The 18,673-nt window shown below is 33.4% G+C and overlaps 1 protein-coding gene across 6 annotated transcripts in view; it reads right to left on the bottom strand.

Annotated features, from left to right (window-relative positions):
• The window catches only part of sorbs3 (sorbin and SH3 domain containing 3), a 71,299-nt gene that overhangs the window by 28,573 nt on the left and 24,053 nt on the right, over window positions 1-18,673 (bottom strand). For all 6 annotated transcript variants that reach the window (XM_067395271.1, XM_067395268.1, XM_067395267.1 and 3 more), the window contains exons 2-8: window positions 9,803-9,859; window positions 7,417-7,614; window positions 5,776-5,848; window positions 5,416-5,555; window positions 2,178-2,241; window positions 770-793; window positions 42-135 (exon numbers count right to left, since the gene is read on the bottom strand). In XM_067395271.1, coding sequence (XP_067251372.1) covers window positions 42-135; window positions 770-793; window positions 2,178-2,241; window positions 5,416-5,555; window positions 5,776-5,848; window positions 7,417-7,614; window positions 9,803-9,814 — 605 coding nt within the window. In that variant the 5' untranslated portion in view covers window positions 9,815-9,859. The remainder of the gene's footprint in view (window positions 1-41; window positions 136-769; window positions 794-2,177; window positions 2,242-5,415; window positions 5,556-5,775; window positions 5,849-7,416; window positions 7,615-9,802; window positions 9,860-18,673) is intronic.

The following is an 18,673-nucleotide window of genomic DNA, read 5'->3' on the forward strand; positions in this document are numbered from 1 at the left end:
CTGCCCAATGTCCCTGTAACTTCTCTATCTCTCTATCTCACCAGTCGGGCAGGGCTCCGTGCGGGGTGAGAGTGAAAGGGTCTGAGTGCCTGTCCTGCTGGGCAGAATCTGGGGGAGGAGATGAAGACAGCTTCCCTGTAGACATTAAAAATGCATGTCAATGAGAGCTTATAGATGTTTCACACTTTTATTCAATGTGAAAATACTGTCTTTATCCGAATACATAAAACAGAATGCTTTAATGTTTTTATTAGGCAAAAAAAAATGCAAAAACATACAGTAATTGTAGCTTCACTCTAAAAAATGCTGGATTAAAAACAACCCAAGTTGGGTTGAAAATGGACAAACCCAGCGATTGGATTGTTTTAACCCAGCAGTTGGGTTAAATGTTTGCCCAACCTGCTGGGTAGTTTTACTTAACTCAACTATTGTTTAAAAATTACAGTATTGCTTACTTATAATGAACCCAAAATATCTTTAAAATTAACATTTATTAATATGTTTAATAAATGAACATTTTAATTTCATTTTAGATTCATTTTAAGTCAGCCATATAGTCATTTTCAAACAATAGTTGGGTTAAATAAAACTACCCAGCAGGTTGGGCAAACATGTAACCCAACTGCTGGGTTAAAACAACCCAATCGCTGGGTTTGTCCATTTTCAACCCAACTTGGGTTGTTTTTTAACCCAGCATTTTTTAGAGTGTACAGAGCCTAGGAAATAAGGAAAATATTTTCATATATAATATAACTATTTTACTACTTACTTTCTCTCCAGTCAAGCTCAGGCTCTACAGGAATAAAGACATAAAAATAAATTAGAAGAAATGACACTAACTAGCATTTTAGCTATTTATTTAGACAAAATAGTATAGAATTGTATACACTACCATTAAAAACACTGGGTTCAGTAAGATTTTTTGGTTACACTTTAAGGTGGTATATAATTAAGTACTAATATAATAAGTTTAGGTTTGGTTTAAGATTTTATGCATAATTTACTGTTATTACTATAGATAGTACATACTACATGCATAAAAAGGACACTGTAAATCAAATCAAAATGTTATCTTATCTTTCTATTGAATGAATTACAAAAAATGAATTACAAAAATATTAAGCAGGAACTGCTTGCAACACTGATAATAATAAAGACACATTTTTGAGCACCAAACCAGCATATTAAAATGATTCCTGAAGGATCATGTGACACTGAAGACTGGAGTAAAGAAAAAAGTGCCAAAATTTTACTATCAATACATGAAATGCATGAAACTAAGAAAATATGTTTAATCTGTAATGAACTTCAGATATGTGGCTGCATCTTCATAGTTATTAGCTAAAATAATATCAATATCTAATATCTGTGGTGTGTTAAGCTTTAAGCAATAGGTTGCTGGTTAGCACAGAGCAATCAATGAACTATCACAACAAGGCAGATTGTCTGTGTAAATAATTGTACTCTAAGTCTATTTGGATAAAAGTGACATTTATACTTACTGTACTATTTAAAGACCATGTAAGATTATCACATGACAGCCCGCTATTAACTTCTTTCTCTCTATAAGCTCAATAAGTCTGAGTCAAACAAGGGTTCTATGGAAACACATTTAGCAAGCTGTGCTACGCTGCATTATACTGTTCATAATTACTCAACTACATCAGGTGCTGTTCCAGTTAAACTGCAACAGCAAACCTCTGTACATTAATCAAGCTCAGGACTCTGGCCAAATATCCTAGAGGGTTTTTGTGAAGTGTTGTAACAGTAATTAGTGGTAAAGCACAGCATACATTTCAGCAGGAGTTCTTCTGCTCTTGTCCTAAAACCAGATTTATTTAGTTATTAACCATTCTAGTTTGTGCTCTTGACATTTTTAAGAGTTTGAAATCAGTATCTTCCAACTCAGAAGGTTCACTGATGAAAAGAGAGGCAGAGTGTGGTATCCTAAATCCCATCATGCTCAGTAAAGCCTATCTGGTTCCACTTTCAAAGGGTCAATTGTGCACTTTCTCATTGAGTTCCACATGTGGTGAAAGGTTAAACAATGTTCAAGAAATGAGGTCTAACATTTCTAAGCTGAGCTTGGCTTTATTCTTTCTGGACCAGTGCAAAATTTGACAGACAATAACAGAGAGGAATTTCCTCATTGTTTCAGAGAGAGAGAGAGCACATACCCTCTGGTTTCTTGTGGATTTGTTTGAACATGCTCCTATACCAGTCCTTAGGCTTGTTTACACTCTGGTGAAAGAGTTGGGAAAGAGAAAAATTCATTGTTCAAAATAAAAACAAAACATAATGGCATAAACTCTGTAAAAAAATATTTTTGTATTGTTTACAAGTAAAATGTCTCAACAGAATAAGAATAAAAAATCTTTATTCATTCTAATAAAATTCTAAAAATTAAATACTTGAATATTAAAATAAAGAATTAAGCATTTCATTTAGTGTTCAAGTGTTTGTAAAACAAAATTAATTCACTTAAAGGGCCTATACGTAAGAATTTTATTCATTATTTATCACTTTTTTATTGCCAATGTGTGAACAAACTGCTATGAAACTTAAAAAAACAAGACCTTCCTCCACTTCCTAGGTTGTCTACAGTATGAATCCCTGTAGACTGATTTTTATGTGAAGTACTCGGGATGTTTTTGCCGGGAAAATCAAAAGGATGTAATGTTTTATGCGTGCTTGAAAGCCTCTCTTTTGTTCTATGACATGAAACGAATGCTTCTAGAATGTTCAGGATAATGGTGAAAGAGCCATTCTGTACTGTAATATCAATGTATCATGTAATTTTAGCATAGCCAGATCTATATCAGTCTACACTGCCCTCCAAAAGTTTGGAAACACTCCTGGCAAAGTGTGGTTTTGGATGATATCAGCATAAATCCTTATCATTTTTTGGTGCAAATACATTGAAGTAACTTGACATTATCATTGAAGACCAGCAATAATAATTTTCATTTTGATTACATAATAATGGCAATATATACATGTCAAAGTCAGACATGCCCCTTTGCCAGCTGTGATGCCTGGTTACTGGTTTAAACTTGGCCCAGGTTTGTAAAAGATTTTTGGGTCAGCACACCTTAATAGCTTCAACAATTGATTGCCAATTAAGTTTAGAATACAATGAAATAATTAGAACTCAGTTTAGATCAGATCAGTAAGATTTTTTTTATGTTTTAAAAGAAGTATCTTCTGCTCACCAAGCCTGCATTTATTTGATAAAAAATACAAACAAAACAGTAATATTGTGAAATATTATTCCAATTTAAAACAGCCGTTTTCTATGTCAACATACTGTACAGTAAAGTGTAATTTATTCCTTTGATGTCAAAGCTGAATTTTCAGCATCGTTATTCCAGTCTTCAGTGTCACATGATCCTTCAGAAATCATTCTAATATGATGATTTGATGCTCAAGAACCATTTATGATTATTATCAATGTTGAAAACAGTTATTTACATTTTTATTTCATGATGCTATGATGAATAGAAAGTTCAAAAGAACAGCATTTGTCTGAAATCTAAATCTTTTGTAACATTAAACACTACCGTTCAAAAGTTTGGGGTCAAGAATTTTAATTTTATTTTTGGGGATAGAAATAAAATTAATCAATACTTTCATTCATCAAGGATGAGTTAAACTGATCAAAGTTACAGTAAAGACAATTATAATGTTAGAAAATATTCTATTTTAAATAAATGCTGTTCTTTTGAACTTTCTATTCATCGAAGAATTTTGAAAAGAATTTGTACACAACTGTTTTCAACACTGATAATAATAATGAATGTTTCTTGAGTATCAAATCCTCATATTAGAATGATTTCTGAAGGATCATGTGACACTGAAGACTGGAGTAATGATGCTGAAAATTCAGCTTTGATCACAGGAATAAATTACACTTTACTGTATATTGACATAGAAAACAGCTGTTTTAAATTGGAATAATATTTCACAATATTACTGTTTTTGTTTGTATTTTTAATCAAATAAATGCAGGCTTGGTGAGCAGAAGATACTTCTTTTAAAACATTAAAAAATCTTACTGACCCCAAACTTTTGAACGGTAGTGTAAGTTTTTTCTATGTATAAACTGTTTATGTAATAAAATATGTTTTCGTAGTTTGTGTTATCGCTTATCAGTGCAAAATTATCACAAATTAAAAAGGATTCATGCCAATACTGTCCAAAACCCCACTTTTCTAGGGCGTTTCCAAACTTTTGGAGGGCAGTGTATGTCTATCTCAAAATATACTTTATAATAAAACTATCATAACAGTGTAATTTTAATGACCTCATCTGTCGACATGATGCTCACAAGCTGGTGCAAACATATCCACATCATTACGATCAGATGCTTTATGAACTGCTGTTTTCTCACCGCTGTCATTTTTGTTCTGTGTTTATTTTGTGAGAGGAAAGTGCGCACATACATATCATCTAAACATCACTCTCAGCATCATGGATGACATCTGGATGTTAGTTAACAATGTACCACAAAGGTATTTCCAACTTCTTTTTAGTTCTAAGCAAAAAAACCTGAAAAGGGACGTCGCCATGAGTTTTTCCGAACATTGAATCGCGTTCAGTCTCTTGTATGTTCAATAGTGCTGCAGTTCATTTAAAGGCCACCTAGTGTCACTAATAACAAGAGTTTCTGAATTATGAACATATAGCCCTTTAAAGGGATAGTTCACCCAAAAATGAAAATTCTGCCATCATTTACTCACCCTCAAGTTGTTCCAAACCTGTATAAATTTATTTGTTCTGCTGAACACAAAGGAAGATATTTTGAAGAAGTTTGTAACCATGCTGCTTTGGGACACCATTGACTTCCATAGTAGGAAAAAAAAATTCTATGGAAGTCAATTGTGTCCCAGAACTGTTTAAAACATTCTTCAAAATATCTTCCTTTGTGTTCAACATAAAAAAAAAAAATGCATACAGGTTTGAGTAAATGATGACAGAATTTTCATTTTTGGGTGAACTATCCCTTTAAGAACCAAAACTGCATAAAATAACATCATTCATCTTCAGAAAATATATATAGAATTTTTATTATATTATATTATATATCTTGAATAGGTCTTGTCAGTCAGATTTAAATTTAAAACAAGACAAACAATTTGCTAATGCATTAAGAAAAATAAACAATACAACAGATGTTCTTGATATCTACACCTACAGATAAAGATTACCTTAGATTATATTTTATCTTATCTTTTAACTTTAGATTAACACAATTTTGCTTCTCAAGTACATTATAGTCTTATTTTGGCTGGTTTATGCACATACAGTAGAACAGGCCATGGGTTTCATTGTAATTTCCATCTCACTGAAGGTGTGAAGCATGAATGCATTGTGGGATTGTAGAGGTTCAGTGAGAGTATGTTGAGTGAGACTCACAGATCGGGATGCGATTGGCATGCCCGTCTCATCTACAGGACCGATTCCAGAGAACTTTATTAAGCGCTCCTCTCGGGTGGCAGAAGTCCTGGGTAATGTGGCAGAACCCCCACTCTGGATTCCACCATTGGATAATCCAACTGAAAGAGTGGAGAGATGACAACATGAAATGAAATATAGAGTTTTCTTCACAGAAACCTCTACTTATATTTACTTATCACCACAGATAAGACACACATAGTAGTTCTTTTAATTCAGTCAAGTAACACCATTACTAAACTAAACAAATGTTTTGACCGTTTAAGAGGAACATGCACTTAATATGACAAAATAAGTCTTGTAGTCATGTAGATGATTTACTATTTGTCTGAGTCGTTCCATAGTACGATCCGAAACTGTGTGATGGGAATCCACCTCCATTGACCTCTGCAACCTTATGAAACATTAGTGCAGTCAGAGATAGAGTATATGACAATCATTTGTATAAGTGAATTTAAGAGAATACAGGTAAATAGGAAACATTTGATCAGCCCCAAAAACATTTGGACACTTAAGTTGCACTTATAAATGTCTGAATGTCATTGCATTAGACACAAAATATCCGACCAAGTGGCATGTGCAAACAAATGCTTGTGCAAATACTTTGTTATCTAATGCAATTGCATTCAAAGTGTGGATTAAGTGTCCAAATATTTAGTTTGGGGACATTATACAATAAATAATAATAATAATAATAATAATAATAATATCAGTGTATTTCAGGTTACTGTAAAAAGTATTAACATACTGTTTCCTAAGAGTTTTTATTTTTTATTAATGCCACAAGGGGGCAGAACAATACAAATTATGTGCCTGATACATTTATTTAGTCCAAGTCAGTGTGTAACAAAGACAAAGCGGTGATATTTTGTATGATTTATTTAGTATCATAGTATTTATTGATACTTTAAATTAGCTTTTATTTTAATATTTTCAGTTTTCATTTTAGTTTAATTTTAACAATTTTGTTATGTGCTTTTGTCATTTTTATTAGTTTCTTTTTAATATATTTCTATTTTTATTTAAGTTTTAGTTCTAGTCATTTTTATTCTTCAACTTATTTCAGTTAAATGCCAGGGGAACGTTTCAAATTTTCATTTATTTTTATTTTTTTAAGTTTTCCATCTAATATTTATATTTTATTTTATTTCAATTAACAAAAAATAAAAAAATAAAAATAAATATATATATATATATTATATATTATATATATATATATATATATATATATATATATATATATATATATATATATATATATATATATATATATATATTTTTTTTAGTTTTAGTTTTAGTTCTAGTCATTTTTATTCTTCAACTTATTTCAGTTAAATGCCATGGAAACGTTTCAAATTTTCATTAATTTTTTTTTTAAGTTTTCCATATATATATATATATATATATATATATATATATATATATATATAGAGAGAGAGAGAGAGAGAGAGAGAGAGAGAGAGAGAGAGAGATTTAGTTAAAAATAACAACATTGTGTCAAAGCTAGTCAACCACAGCTAATAAGTTAGTATAATGTGGAAAAGTTAAGTATTGAATTGAACTGAACAGAGTTGAAACTTGAAATAAAGTACGTAAGAAAGTATTATTATTTGGTATGTCTCCTTTTTGTTTTAATGACAGCAGCTCTCAAGCTGCATAAACTCCACATGATTGTGTAAAACTTATGGTCATGTTTTCCAGAATAATTTGAGAATGATCTAAAGCATCTTGTGCTTCATTGAAAACAAGAACATCTATAAGCCCAATCAATGATCAATGTCAGATATAACTTACTAAAAATGCATTTTGATTCATTTATTTATATTTTTACATTTAAGTTAGATTTTGAATCCTAGATTTTCAGTATGGTCTCGGACCTTTTGATCCCAGTATGAATAGTAAAGTTCCCAACACACATGGAATAATGTCTGGAGCAGTAATGTGTTACGGATGTGCTCTTGCCTTGTGCTGCGAAGACGATGGGGCTGAACTGTTGTGAAACGGACTTAAAGGAGGTGTAGGAAGACCAGGAGAGATTACTACTACTTCCTGGGTCATATCCGGAGCCACAAAGTGCTGTCTTGATCCACTGCTGGGAAGAGCCTCATCTGAGAAAATGATCCGCGAGCCATTAAGATGATCATACACCTCCACTCTTTTCTGAGAGAAAAACAGATTTTGTTTCATTACTTAGAATCATAGTTTCCGTGAAATTAAAATATGTCTTATTGTGAAAAACAGAAAGTGAAGGTTTAGCTGGTTAGCTTCAGCATTTACAGCTAGATACTGTAACTACACCATTCTCTGGGTTAAATGTTTATTCCTCTATTGTCTATCCTAGTGAAAAAAAAGTGGACTTAATTGTGTTGAATGTGCACATGTAGTGTACACCAAAAATTGTCAGTATATTTTTTTATATAGATAAATATATATTTATTTCATGTATTTTCTTATTTTTTGAAAGTATATTTTTCCAAAAACTGTACTTGCAGATACTGTATTAGAAATCCACTTAAGTGTACTTATATTTCTTAACAAACTTAAGAACTTTGCAATAATCTCAAATTAAAAGTTTTAGTTGTAAAAGCTCATTTTAAATCAGTATGCTTTAATAATCCTGTGTCATGCTTTAAAGCACACTTATTTTGATGGGTTGACTAACATATGGCCGAATCACAGCCGTGCTGATATACAGCCATATTGCACAGCTACAAGTGTGATATTGCATTTATACAACGGTTCAAATAAATAAGAAACAACAACAGAGTGTCATTTAAAACCCTCTTTTGTGAGGAACTACTTCCTACCACCATGGATTTGAATCTCAAGTTGACAGTTTAACAGTTGAGCCTGAGCCTCCGTTACTAATTCTAAAATGTCACTTTAGAACTAGCAACGAAGGAATGCTGAGCTGCTTCATTTAAGCTTATTGTATTATGTAGAGTAGAGTATTATGAGAGAGAGATTGCCTGAGCGAGTACATTACCTGCATCTATCTAATATTCTTCAGGTCAATCTCATATTCATAATCACAAAATCAGTTTGAAAGTCAGCTTAGGAAAGCGATGTCTTTGTCCTTTTAACAGTTAAGGGGATTTCCCATAGTCAATGCATTTGTAAATTGCATCTTTTAAAGAGTTGTTTAAACATCTATCTTTTTAATCTACATAAGAACCAGCAGCAAATTCCTGAAGGACTGGCCGAGATAAAGCTATTATCGGTGGGTACATGAGTGCTGAATGGCCGCTGACGGCCTGGAGCTCACACCTCCGAAAACGTCAAAACAAAATGTCATATTATCTCTATGTTTATATTTCAGTTGCATATTTGATGTCTAAATAACTATATTCTCACCTAAAAAACTCTTAAAACTACATTCCGTCACAAAACAACAACAGTATTTGTTAAATTATGTTGGATTTGCTTGTCCGCCATGACACTCACTGTAAGAAATGCTGCAGAGAGTATATATTATATTATATTATATTATATTATATTATATTATATTATATTATATTATATTATATTATATTATATTATATTATATTATATTATATTATATTATATTATATTATATTATATTATATCAGCAATGATATGTCAGTTTGTTACCTATTCTAAGTATCAAAATGAAATGTCCATCCTAGTCCATTTCAGGTTTAGGACCATGTTCCACCCTCTCACAGAAAAAGGGCCCTTTGTGGTGTTAGTTAGAGGTGCCACAAGTGGCAGCACATTACAACCTCATTACAGGGCCCAGTTTTAGTGAGGTCCCTCAATCAATCTCCCTAAGGCATGATTCTAGGCCAATGCGGTCATGACGAGGTCATCAGAGTGGTGATAACAGGTTAAGTTAGCAAAGCTGGATAAGTTTTGCATTCCCAAACGTCTGCCCGACCTTCTTTCCTCTCCCTCTTGACTCGAACCCCACCATTCCTCACTTTCTGCTCTCTCTCTGTGACCTGAATAATGCTCCCGTTCTCTGTTTGAACTCTAGGGGTCATGGGAAGATCTCCGTGTTCTCACAAATGGTGAAACTGTATATTGTTAAATCACGGAGATGCCTTTGTGAGCTGGGGGAACAGGGACTGGGGCTTTTTCATGGAAATCCAAGTCTAGTCCATAAATAGCTCTCTTTCTCTGCTCCTGTCATTGTGTAAGGGCTTGTTTGTAACGTTTTTTTCCTTATGTGTTTCCAGGGCATCTTTCGAGGTGATGCTAAACGGCCCAGAAGCTGCCAAGGATCAGAAGTAGGTGCAAGTGCAAAGTACTTCACATTAAGTTTAGCCATTAGAGAAATGCAGAGAACAAGCTTTGAATTTCAAAAGATGCTTTGAAAGTTTCTTACCTGAGACTGCATGTCATCAGCAGGGATCCTATTCAGTAATCTCTCAGATCTTACTACCTAAAAAAACACAGTACAACATAATGATTTAAAAATATGAAAAATGTAAACATTTCTTGCCATCACGTATATACTTTAAAGCTACAGTATGTAGATTTTTTGCCACTAAAGGTCGCCTATTCAAAACAAAGGCGTAGCTTGATGTTTTTTAGAGCTGCTTTACAGCAGAACTACATTCTGTTTGCATCACTGATCATTATTTTCCTGTTTATCACTGTAAATCTGCTTTGAAACAATCTATATTGTATAAATCACTATATAAATAAAAGATGACTTGACTAAAGGGATAGTTCATCCAAAAATGAAAATTCTGTCATCAGTTACTCATTATCAAGATGTTCAAAGTCTGTATAATTTTTTGGAGAACAGTTTTGGGGCACCATTGGAAGTCACACCTACTATGGAAGTCAATGGTGCCCCAAAGTGGCCTGGTTACAAACTTTCTTCAAAATTTCTTCCTTTGTGTTCAACAGAACAAAGAAAATTATACAGATTTTGAACAACTTGAGGGTGAGTAAATGATGACAGAATTTTCATTTTTGGGTGAACTATCCCTTAAAACTAACTGCTGCTGATTCTCACAAAAGCTGATTATTGTTTGGTTTGTTGCTTTTCTCTTACAGTATGTTTCTCTCTCATCACACACATGGATTACATTCATGAATTAAATGAAAATAATATTTGCATATTCTGCCCTCTGGCCAGTTCTAAATATAAAAGAATAGAGTCTACACCATAACGATAATGATGCAATTAAATGATACAGTTGGAATCACTTTCAGAATGATCTTTTCCAGCTGATGAATGATAAAAACATTGACAGCCAATCAGAATCCATCCTGCTTTAAAGAGCTTGAGCATTTAAAGTGGCAGACAACAAAAATGCAGGGTGCGTTAAGAATAAACAGAATGATATTGTGTGGGCTAGAATGCTAATATAGTCATTGAACAGACCTTTCCTGCCATGGACAGAAGCATTTTGTGATGATTTTGTTATATTCACACCCTGTGCTCAATGTACCACCATTTAAATTCAATCTGTGGCGTGAATTTTTTAGAGTTTGTTTTAACGCTTCAACACTTTTTTAGTATTTTTTTGTCTGATAATAAAACCAGAAAGTGCACAACTACAAAAATCCCAGGACTTCGAAAACCAATGGTTTGGACATTCCTGCCCTGTTGCTGTGGCAACTGAATAACTAAACAATGACCAGGGGTCAAACTTTCCAACAAGCCATAACCGTGTGAAAACCACAACAAGACAACTCATCAAAATAACTGGTGCAAACATTTTCACAAATAAGTGAACCAAAAATGTTTAAACAAGCAAAAATGGTTTGTTGCTCTACAAAAATGTTTCAAATTAGAAAATGGTTTGTTGCGCTACAAAAAGTGGTGTTTATAAGCCACAAAAAAAAAAGAAAAAACAGTCATCATGGCAACCAGTGAGCTGTCCCACATTACATGTTTCATACAGTATGACTTTAGCTTTCCATTTGACATCAATGTTTCCTGCTCTGAGAGCAAAACCCTAAACCTAGCACTCCTAGAGATAGGTTTTCCATGTGAGATGATTAACTATGAGCAGGAGAACATAATGATTGCTGTCAGTTTCCAGAATGTTGTATCCACTGCTATGAACACTGGGCTTTTCACACAGGGGATTATATGTTGGGTTATTCTCTTTCTCTCTGTCGGTCGCTCTTTTCTTGGCCCAAATGACTCACCAGTCTTGAATGAGCTCCATTACATAATACAGAAAACAACAATTGAGTGTGGGTTTATGTATGAGTGCTTCACAATGATCTCTCAGAATGAGAGGGTCCCACAATGGGGCTGTGTTTATTTGCATGAGTGACGCTGCTTATTAACATACATAGATTTGCATGCACTGAATCAATTAATACGAGTAAACTTTGGGACATAAGTGAAATGTGTTAAACTTGAAAGAAATAATACACTCAAAAATTACATTGTCATTTATTCACCCTCATCTGACTGAAAAAAAAAAAAAAAAAAAAAAAAAAAGGTAGCACTGTATGTAATACTATGTACTTATTATACCAATTACAATAACTGGGTTATAACTAGATACTATCCCTGGCCTGAACCTACCCCTAAACCTAACCTTAACCCATGTAGTTACCTTATATTACAGTACATTATTGAGTAAGTACACTGTAAATGCACTGTAAGTACACATACTATAAAATAATATAATTTGGTCATGAAAGTTTCGAATTGCCTCAATGAACTTTGCATTCACTTGCAAAAATACTGCATTCCCCCAAGAAACTTTGTGTTAAAATAATGTTTTCCCTTCAGTCTCATTTTATTTCCATTATGCGGAGCACCTAAAGGGTCATGGTAGTGAAAAAAAAAATGAAATGGAAGGAAAAATAATAAGTCAACTCTAATGAAAAAAACCTATACCAAAATGAATACAAATCCATTGACATATTTACTGGCATATCGCTTGAGACTTACCGATATAAATATTATAATTAAACCTTATTTGGAGAACTTCTTAATATTAAAAGGTGTTCTAAGTGATGTCACACGTTTTTAGGCCAAAACATTTTTTGTCACATACAGCAAACATCTCCTCACTATCCGCTAGCTGCCTGTCCCCTTAACACACTGTAAAAAAATGCGGTTTCTGTAGTCGCCACAAGCTCCGAAAACGGCAATAAAAACAAACTGGTGCAGCCTGGACCACAAAACATAATAAACATGCTCCAGCCAATAACCGACAAGAATGATTTTAAATGCGCGTTCATGACTGTTTCAGGAAGCACGGAGGGGAGGAGGAGGAGGGAGGGTCTAGCTAGCCTCTGTTTTGTTTGACAACACTTTGAACGTCAACAGGAAGTTACTCCGCCCAGGAACGCTTAGAGAACCTTTAAGTCTAAAATGTGTATTAATAAGGATAGAATGATCACTGTATAATATCAGTGCAAGATATTTAAAGTTTACCTATATTATATATATATATATATATATATATATATATATATATATATATATATATATATATATATATATATATATATATATATATATATATATATATATATATATTATATATATATATATATATATATATATATTAGTATGCAATAGTTCCATTTTAGCACAATCAAATGTATCTTTAATTGGACCTCAGCACTACTTCCAGATAACTAAAGTACATTAAATACAAAATTAGACTTTAAGTATATTAATTTAGCATACCAAAAAAACGTGAACGCAAAGATTCTTAAAGGAATGCAAAAATTTTGTGAGCAAGAGCACATTTTTTTGAGGGAAATGCAAAAAAAAACAAACAAAAAGAAAACTGAGATAATAAGAAAATTGTGAGCATGTGCAAAAGCATTGCAATACTATTCCTCCCATCTCATTTTTTTGTCCCACCACCATGTCTGCAGTGTTTCGTAATATTTTTGCAAAGGAACTCAAATGTTTTGAAAATGAACGCAAAATTTCTGGGGGAACCAACCCAATCTCACAGCAATTCATACGTATTTTACAAGTTGCCAAATTCGTATGAATTCGAATGAATTACCTACCCCTAACCCTTAATTTGTACGAGTGATGTCGAACAAATTCCTACAAATTAGCCACCTCATAAATTATGTATGAACTGGTCGTGAGATAGCGTTGATGGAACGCAAGTTTTAAAAGCAAATGTGAGAGCATTGTAATACAGTTCTTCCCATGTCACGTTTCTCTAATGTTCAGCAAACACTTATATTTTGTCCAACATAGGCTCACTGAAAAAACGTCAACCTGGTCTCTTGGAAAGATATGGGAATGTTTTCGCGAGTCGCAAAAATACGTACATATCACTGCAGTTTCCAACAGAAATGAACACTACGTAGAGGCAGTAAAACTGCAAGCGCTTTTAATCATTTTCATACACAGTTACGATTATAGGGTCAGATTATGGATTAATAAGGACTTGTTTTTACGTCTACTTGCACAATATTATGTTGTGACTTCAAAACGCTTTTCGCCAAAGTGCATTATTTGTATTCAGTTAACCAGCTCCATATGTTTCGTTATTCTGAAATAAGCTTGCTCGGTAGCTCAGCTGATATGGAGTTGGATTTAGGATGAGGAAGCCTTGGGTACAAATCTGGAAAAAAACGAGTCACGTTAAAAGAGCTCAAGATGAGAGATCAAAACAAGTTAAAACGAACCTGGTCCCATGACGAAAACGTACCCGTGGGCACGTTTTCGCGAGTCGCGAAATATCTACCAGTGAGTACTACATATCGCCGCGGTTTCACTGAGAAATGTCCACTGAGTGGCGGCAAAAGCATTTTCCTTTTTTTTTTTTTTCGGTGCAGATAATACGGTGAATGCGGTACGTTTTTATGACGTTGCTTTCTAGACGATTCACCGCGGTTCTCGATTTGACATATGCGCTACGTTTCGTTTTAAAATAACGTCCCAGCGATGCTACGCCTAAACCCGATGGCGTTAACGAAAGCAAACGTGACGTAAGAAGTGTCCATGATCGTGTACCGTTTTTCAGCTCGTTTAGATATCTCTTTTTTCTTTTTCTTTTTTTTTTTTTTTTTGCCCCAGTCAGTCGCCTTTCGCGGGATTCGTACCTAGGCAGGGGGAGTCGACTCCTCGTCGTAAGTCCAACTCCGTATCAGCTGAGGTACCGAGCAAGCTTGGATGCGGCCAAAAAAAACGAAACACGTAACGTTAGAGCCGGAAAGTCCAAAGTGCGTTTGTTTACAAATCGGGCACTCCGGTAAGAAGCAATTTGAAGTCGCAACATGATATTGCGCAAGGAGACGAGTCAAAACGAGTCTTTACGAATCCATGATCCGACCCCGTCCGTCGTCGAAACCGTGTATGAAAAGGAGCCGTTTTACCGGTCTCTAGCATCCGTTTCTGTCGGAAACTGCGGCCAGACGTACGTGCCCACGGGTACGTCTCTCCCATGAGACCAGGTTTCGTTAAAGCGCCACGATTATGGATGCTTTTTATGTCATATTTGCTTTTGTTAACACTATCGGGTTGGTTTAAGTGTAGTGTTGGTGGTATGTTATTTTAAAAAATAATGGAGCATTACACTTTTAGTGCCACTCACCGGGCAAAATTTCAAATCAGAATTTCAAATTTCAAATCAGTGATTCGTATAAAAACCAACGTCATAAAAACGTACCATATTCATGTTTATCAGTTCCGGCCAAAAAAATTAACATGCTTTTAGTGCCACTCAGTGTACATTTCACATTGAAACTGCAGTGATATGTACGTATTGTTATGTATTTTGCGTCTTGCAAAAATGTTCCCACAGGTACGTTTTTCTAATGAGACCAGGCTCAAAAAGTTTTCACTTTGATTGAATAGAACAGCCAGGACATTCTACTAAACTTCTCTATTTGTGTTACACAGTAAAAAGAAAGTGGGTTTGGAATGTGAGGGTAAGCATAAAACATTACAAAAACATTTGGAAAACCAAATAAATTAGCATAAAAGCAAAAGTTTCCATAACACATGCCAAATACCATGTATTCCAGAGTGTCCATTTCCCTTTCATGAGGTCATGTGACAGACGCACAGATCACAGCTGTATTTGACGTTAAAATGTTACAAACAAATCATTCTCTCCAGCAGTCAATTTAATTCAGTTTGTAAATGGGTAAAAGATTTCAGTTCATTGAATTAAACACTAAGGCCATTCATTCATACAATACATTTTAGAATAAAGATGAGGACGCCCATCCTTTTGCCTATTTTAGCATTTAAAAATATGAAAAGCTTTTGTTGCAGACTGGCATGCTTTTGGAAGTCATATATCAAGAGTTATTTAGTCAAGATAAAAGAAAGAATCGTGATACTCAATAGCCAATTCAGAAATGGTACAACGGAGAGTGAAAGAGTGTTGATTTATTGCACTGTATGTCTGCACATGTATGGAGGAAACAAAGAGATTCGTGTGTATGTGGGTGTGTTTGTAATTATACATGTGTATGAACCTGTCAGTGAACTACATCCTGCACATAATACCACTCTAAACTAGGGATAGGTCATGGTGGTCATTATTGAGTCTGACTAGTTTTTAGATTTTTTTTTTTTTTATTGTTTTTTTAGTTTGTATTTTTACTGGTTTTTTTTGTTTGTTTTTTTTTTGTTTTTTTGTTTATATTTTTAGTTTTTTGTAGTACTTTTTGTATTTTTTTCTTTAGCATTCAGACAGTTTGCACTATATATATACATCTGAAAGCTGAATAAATTAGCTTTCCATTGATTTATGGTTTGTTAGGATAGGACAATTTGGTTGAGATACAACTATTTGAAAATCTGGAACCTAAGGAGTGCAAAAAAATTTAAATATTGAGAATATCGCCTATAAAATTGTCCAAATGAAGTCCTTAGCAATGCATATCCACTCACAAACATAATTTTTTGATAAATTTATGGTAGGAAATTTACAAAATATCTTCATAGAACATGATTTTTACTTAATATCCTAATGATTTTTGGCATAAAAGAAAAATCGATAATTTTGACCCATACAATGTACTGTTGGCTATTGCTAGAAAATATACCTGTGCTACTTATGACTGGTTTTGTGGTACAGGGTCACATATATACATATATATACATATATATACATATATATATATATATACATACATATATATACATACATATATATACATATATACATACATATATATACATACATATATATATATATATACATACATATATATATATATATATATACATACATATATATATATACATATACATACATATATATATATATATACATACATATACATATATATATATATATATATATACATATATACATATATTGTGTGTGTATATATATATATATATATATATATATATATATATATATACAAACAAGCCCAGTCCAGATGAGAAAAAGTAATGCAAAAGTAACGTAACCCATTACTTTACATAAAACAGTAACTAAGTAATGCAATTAGTTACTTTTTTACGGAGTAACACATATTGTAATGCGTTACTTTTGAAAGTAACTTTCTCCAACACTGCGTTCAGGTAAACCCAAAGCCAGACTAATTAGTCCTGAAGACCAATTAGTCAAATAGTTGTTCAGTCAGCTTACTGACTAGTCAATTTTGAGACCATACTGTGTAAAAAGGTGACATTCTGAAACTAAAGGTCTTTAAATCAAAACATTTTACACCTTTACATTTGAGTGAAGAGATTGTAGACTAGACAACAATGCTGTTGGCTCCTTAGACCATTATTACCGAAATGAGCACTCAGAGAGAAAAAGGGAGAGAGAGAAAGCACAGCACCCTACAACATTCTCTCAGGAATAGTTAGAGGACTCCTGAAACACAACCTAATACGGTCACGTCTCTCTCAGACCCGTTGGAGAAATATGTTCAGATTCCTCCTGAACACGTTGAGCATTAAAGTTGTTTGTTTTGAACGCTCCAAGCAATTTTTACAGATTAGAAAACTCAAACAAGCATCTGCAATGCATAAATGCTACATTCTTCTGACTGCAGGCTAGCAGGCCTGATTTATCCTTTGTCTTCATCAGTCCTTGAAGGTGTGTGCATCCTAAAATTACATTAGAAGTAGGTCTATAAACTCTGATCTGCGAATAGCTTTCTCACAATATTCATCTTCAGCAATATTGAAACAATCTGATTTTAGATATCAATTCAGTAGATCACAGCGAGCTACTTGTACACTGTAAAAAAGAATTGTTGGTTTAACTTAAAAACTAAGTTACCTGGTTGCCTTAAAATCTTGAGTTCATTTAAATTGAAAAATTGAGTTAATACAATGAAGGTGATTGTTTTAATCAACAGAAACTCAAAATATTATGTTATCTGAACCACATTAATCATCTAAGTTGATATGACAAAAGAAAAAAATGTCATAAATCATGAAAATAATGTTTTACAGTGTACTTGCGCTATACACTACTAATCAAAATTTGTTTGTTTTGTAAATGTTTTTAAGAGGAGTCTTTTATTCACCAAGGCTGCATATATTTGATCAAAATATTATTACAATTTAAAATATCTGCTTTCTATTTTAATATATTTTAAAAATAATTGATTCCTGTGATAGCAAAGCTGAATTTTCAACATCATTACTCCAGTCTCCAGTGTCACATGATCCTTCAGAAATCATTCTATGCTGATTTGGTGCTCAATAAACATTTCTTATTATTATCCATATTAATCTTTTGTGGAAATCGTGATTTTTTTGTCAAGATTCTTTATTGAATAGAACTACTACTTCTTTTTTTTTTTTTTAAATACAAATCTTTTGTCATTATCATAGTCTTTACATCATCAATGTCTTTACTGTCACTTTTGATCAAATTAATGCATCCTTGCTGAATTAAAGCATTAATTTCTTTAAAAAAAAAAAAAAATCATACTGATCCCAAACTTTTGAACAGTTTGCCTGGAACAGCCAGTACGGACTGAAAAAGGGGGAGGTATTGGGATGATGTGGAGAAATGGGATGAGGAATGTCCCTGCGGAGGACTCTATAAACTTGGCAATGACATCAGACACGCTTCCCACAGCTTTGAGGTCACTGGCACAAGACGTGGCCACTGGCCTGTCCTACATTATCTGAGAAATGATCTGAGAATGTCTTTGAAGCTCCACATTGCACCATGTGTTTGTCACCTGCACAATATTTGCTAGGGATGATCTAAACAAAGTTTTGGCATTCAAAGTCTTAAAAACCTTTATCCAGTTTAGATAGATTTGGCCATAATCGTCCACTTAAACAGGAAGGGACCATCATATTGCA

The sequence above is a fragment of the Chanodichthys erythropterus genome, chromosome 9 (genome assembly GCF_024489055.1).
Source record: "Chanodichthys erythropterus isolate Z2021 chromosome 9, ASM2448905v1, whole genome shotgun sequence".
NCBI lineage: Eukaryota > Metazoa > Chordata > Actinopteri > Cypriniformes > Xenocyprididae > Chanodichthys > Chanodichthys erythropterus.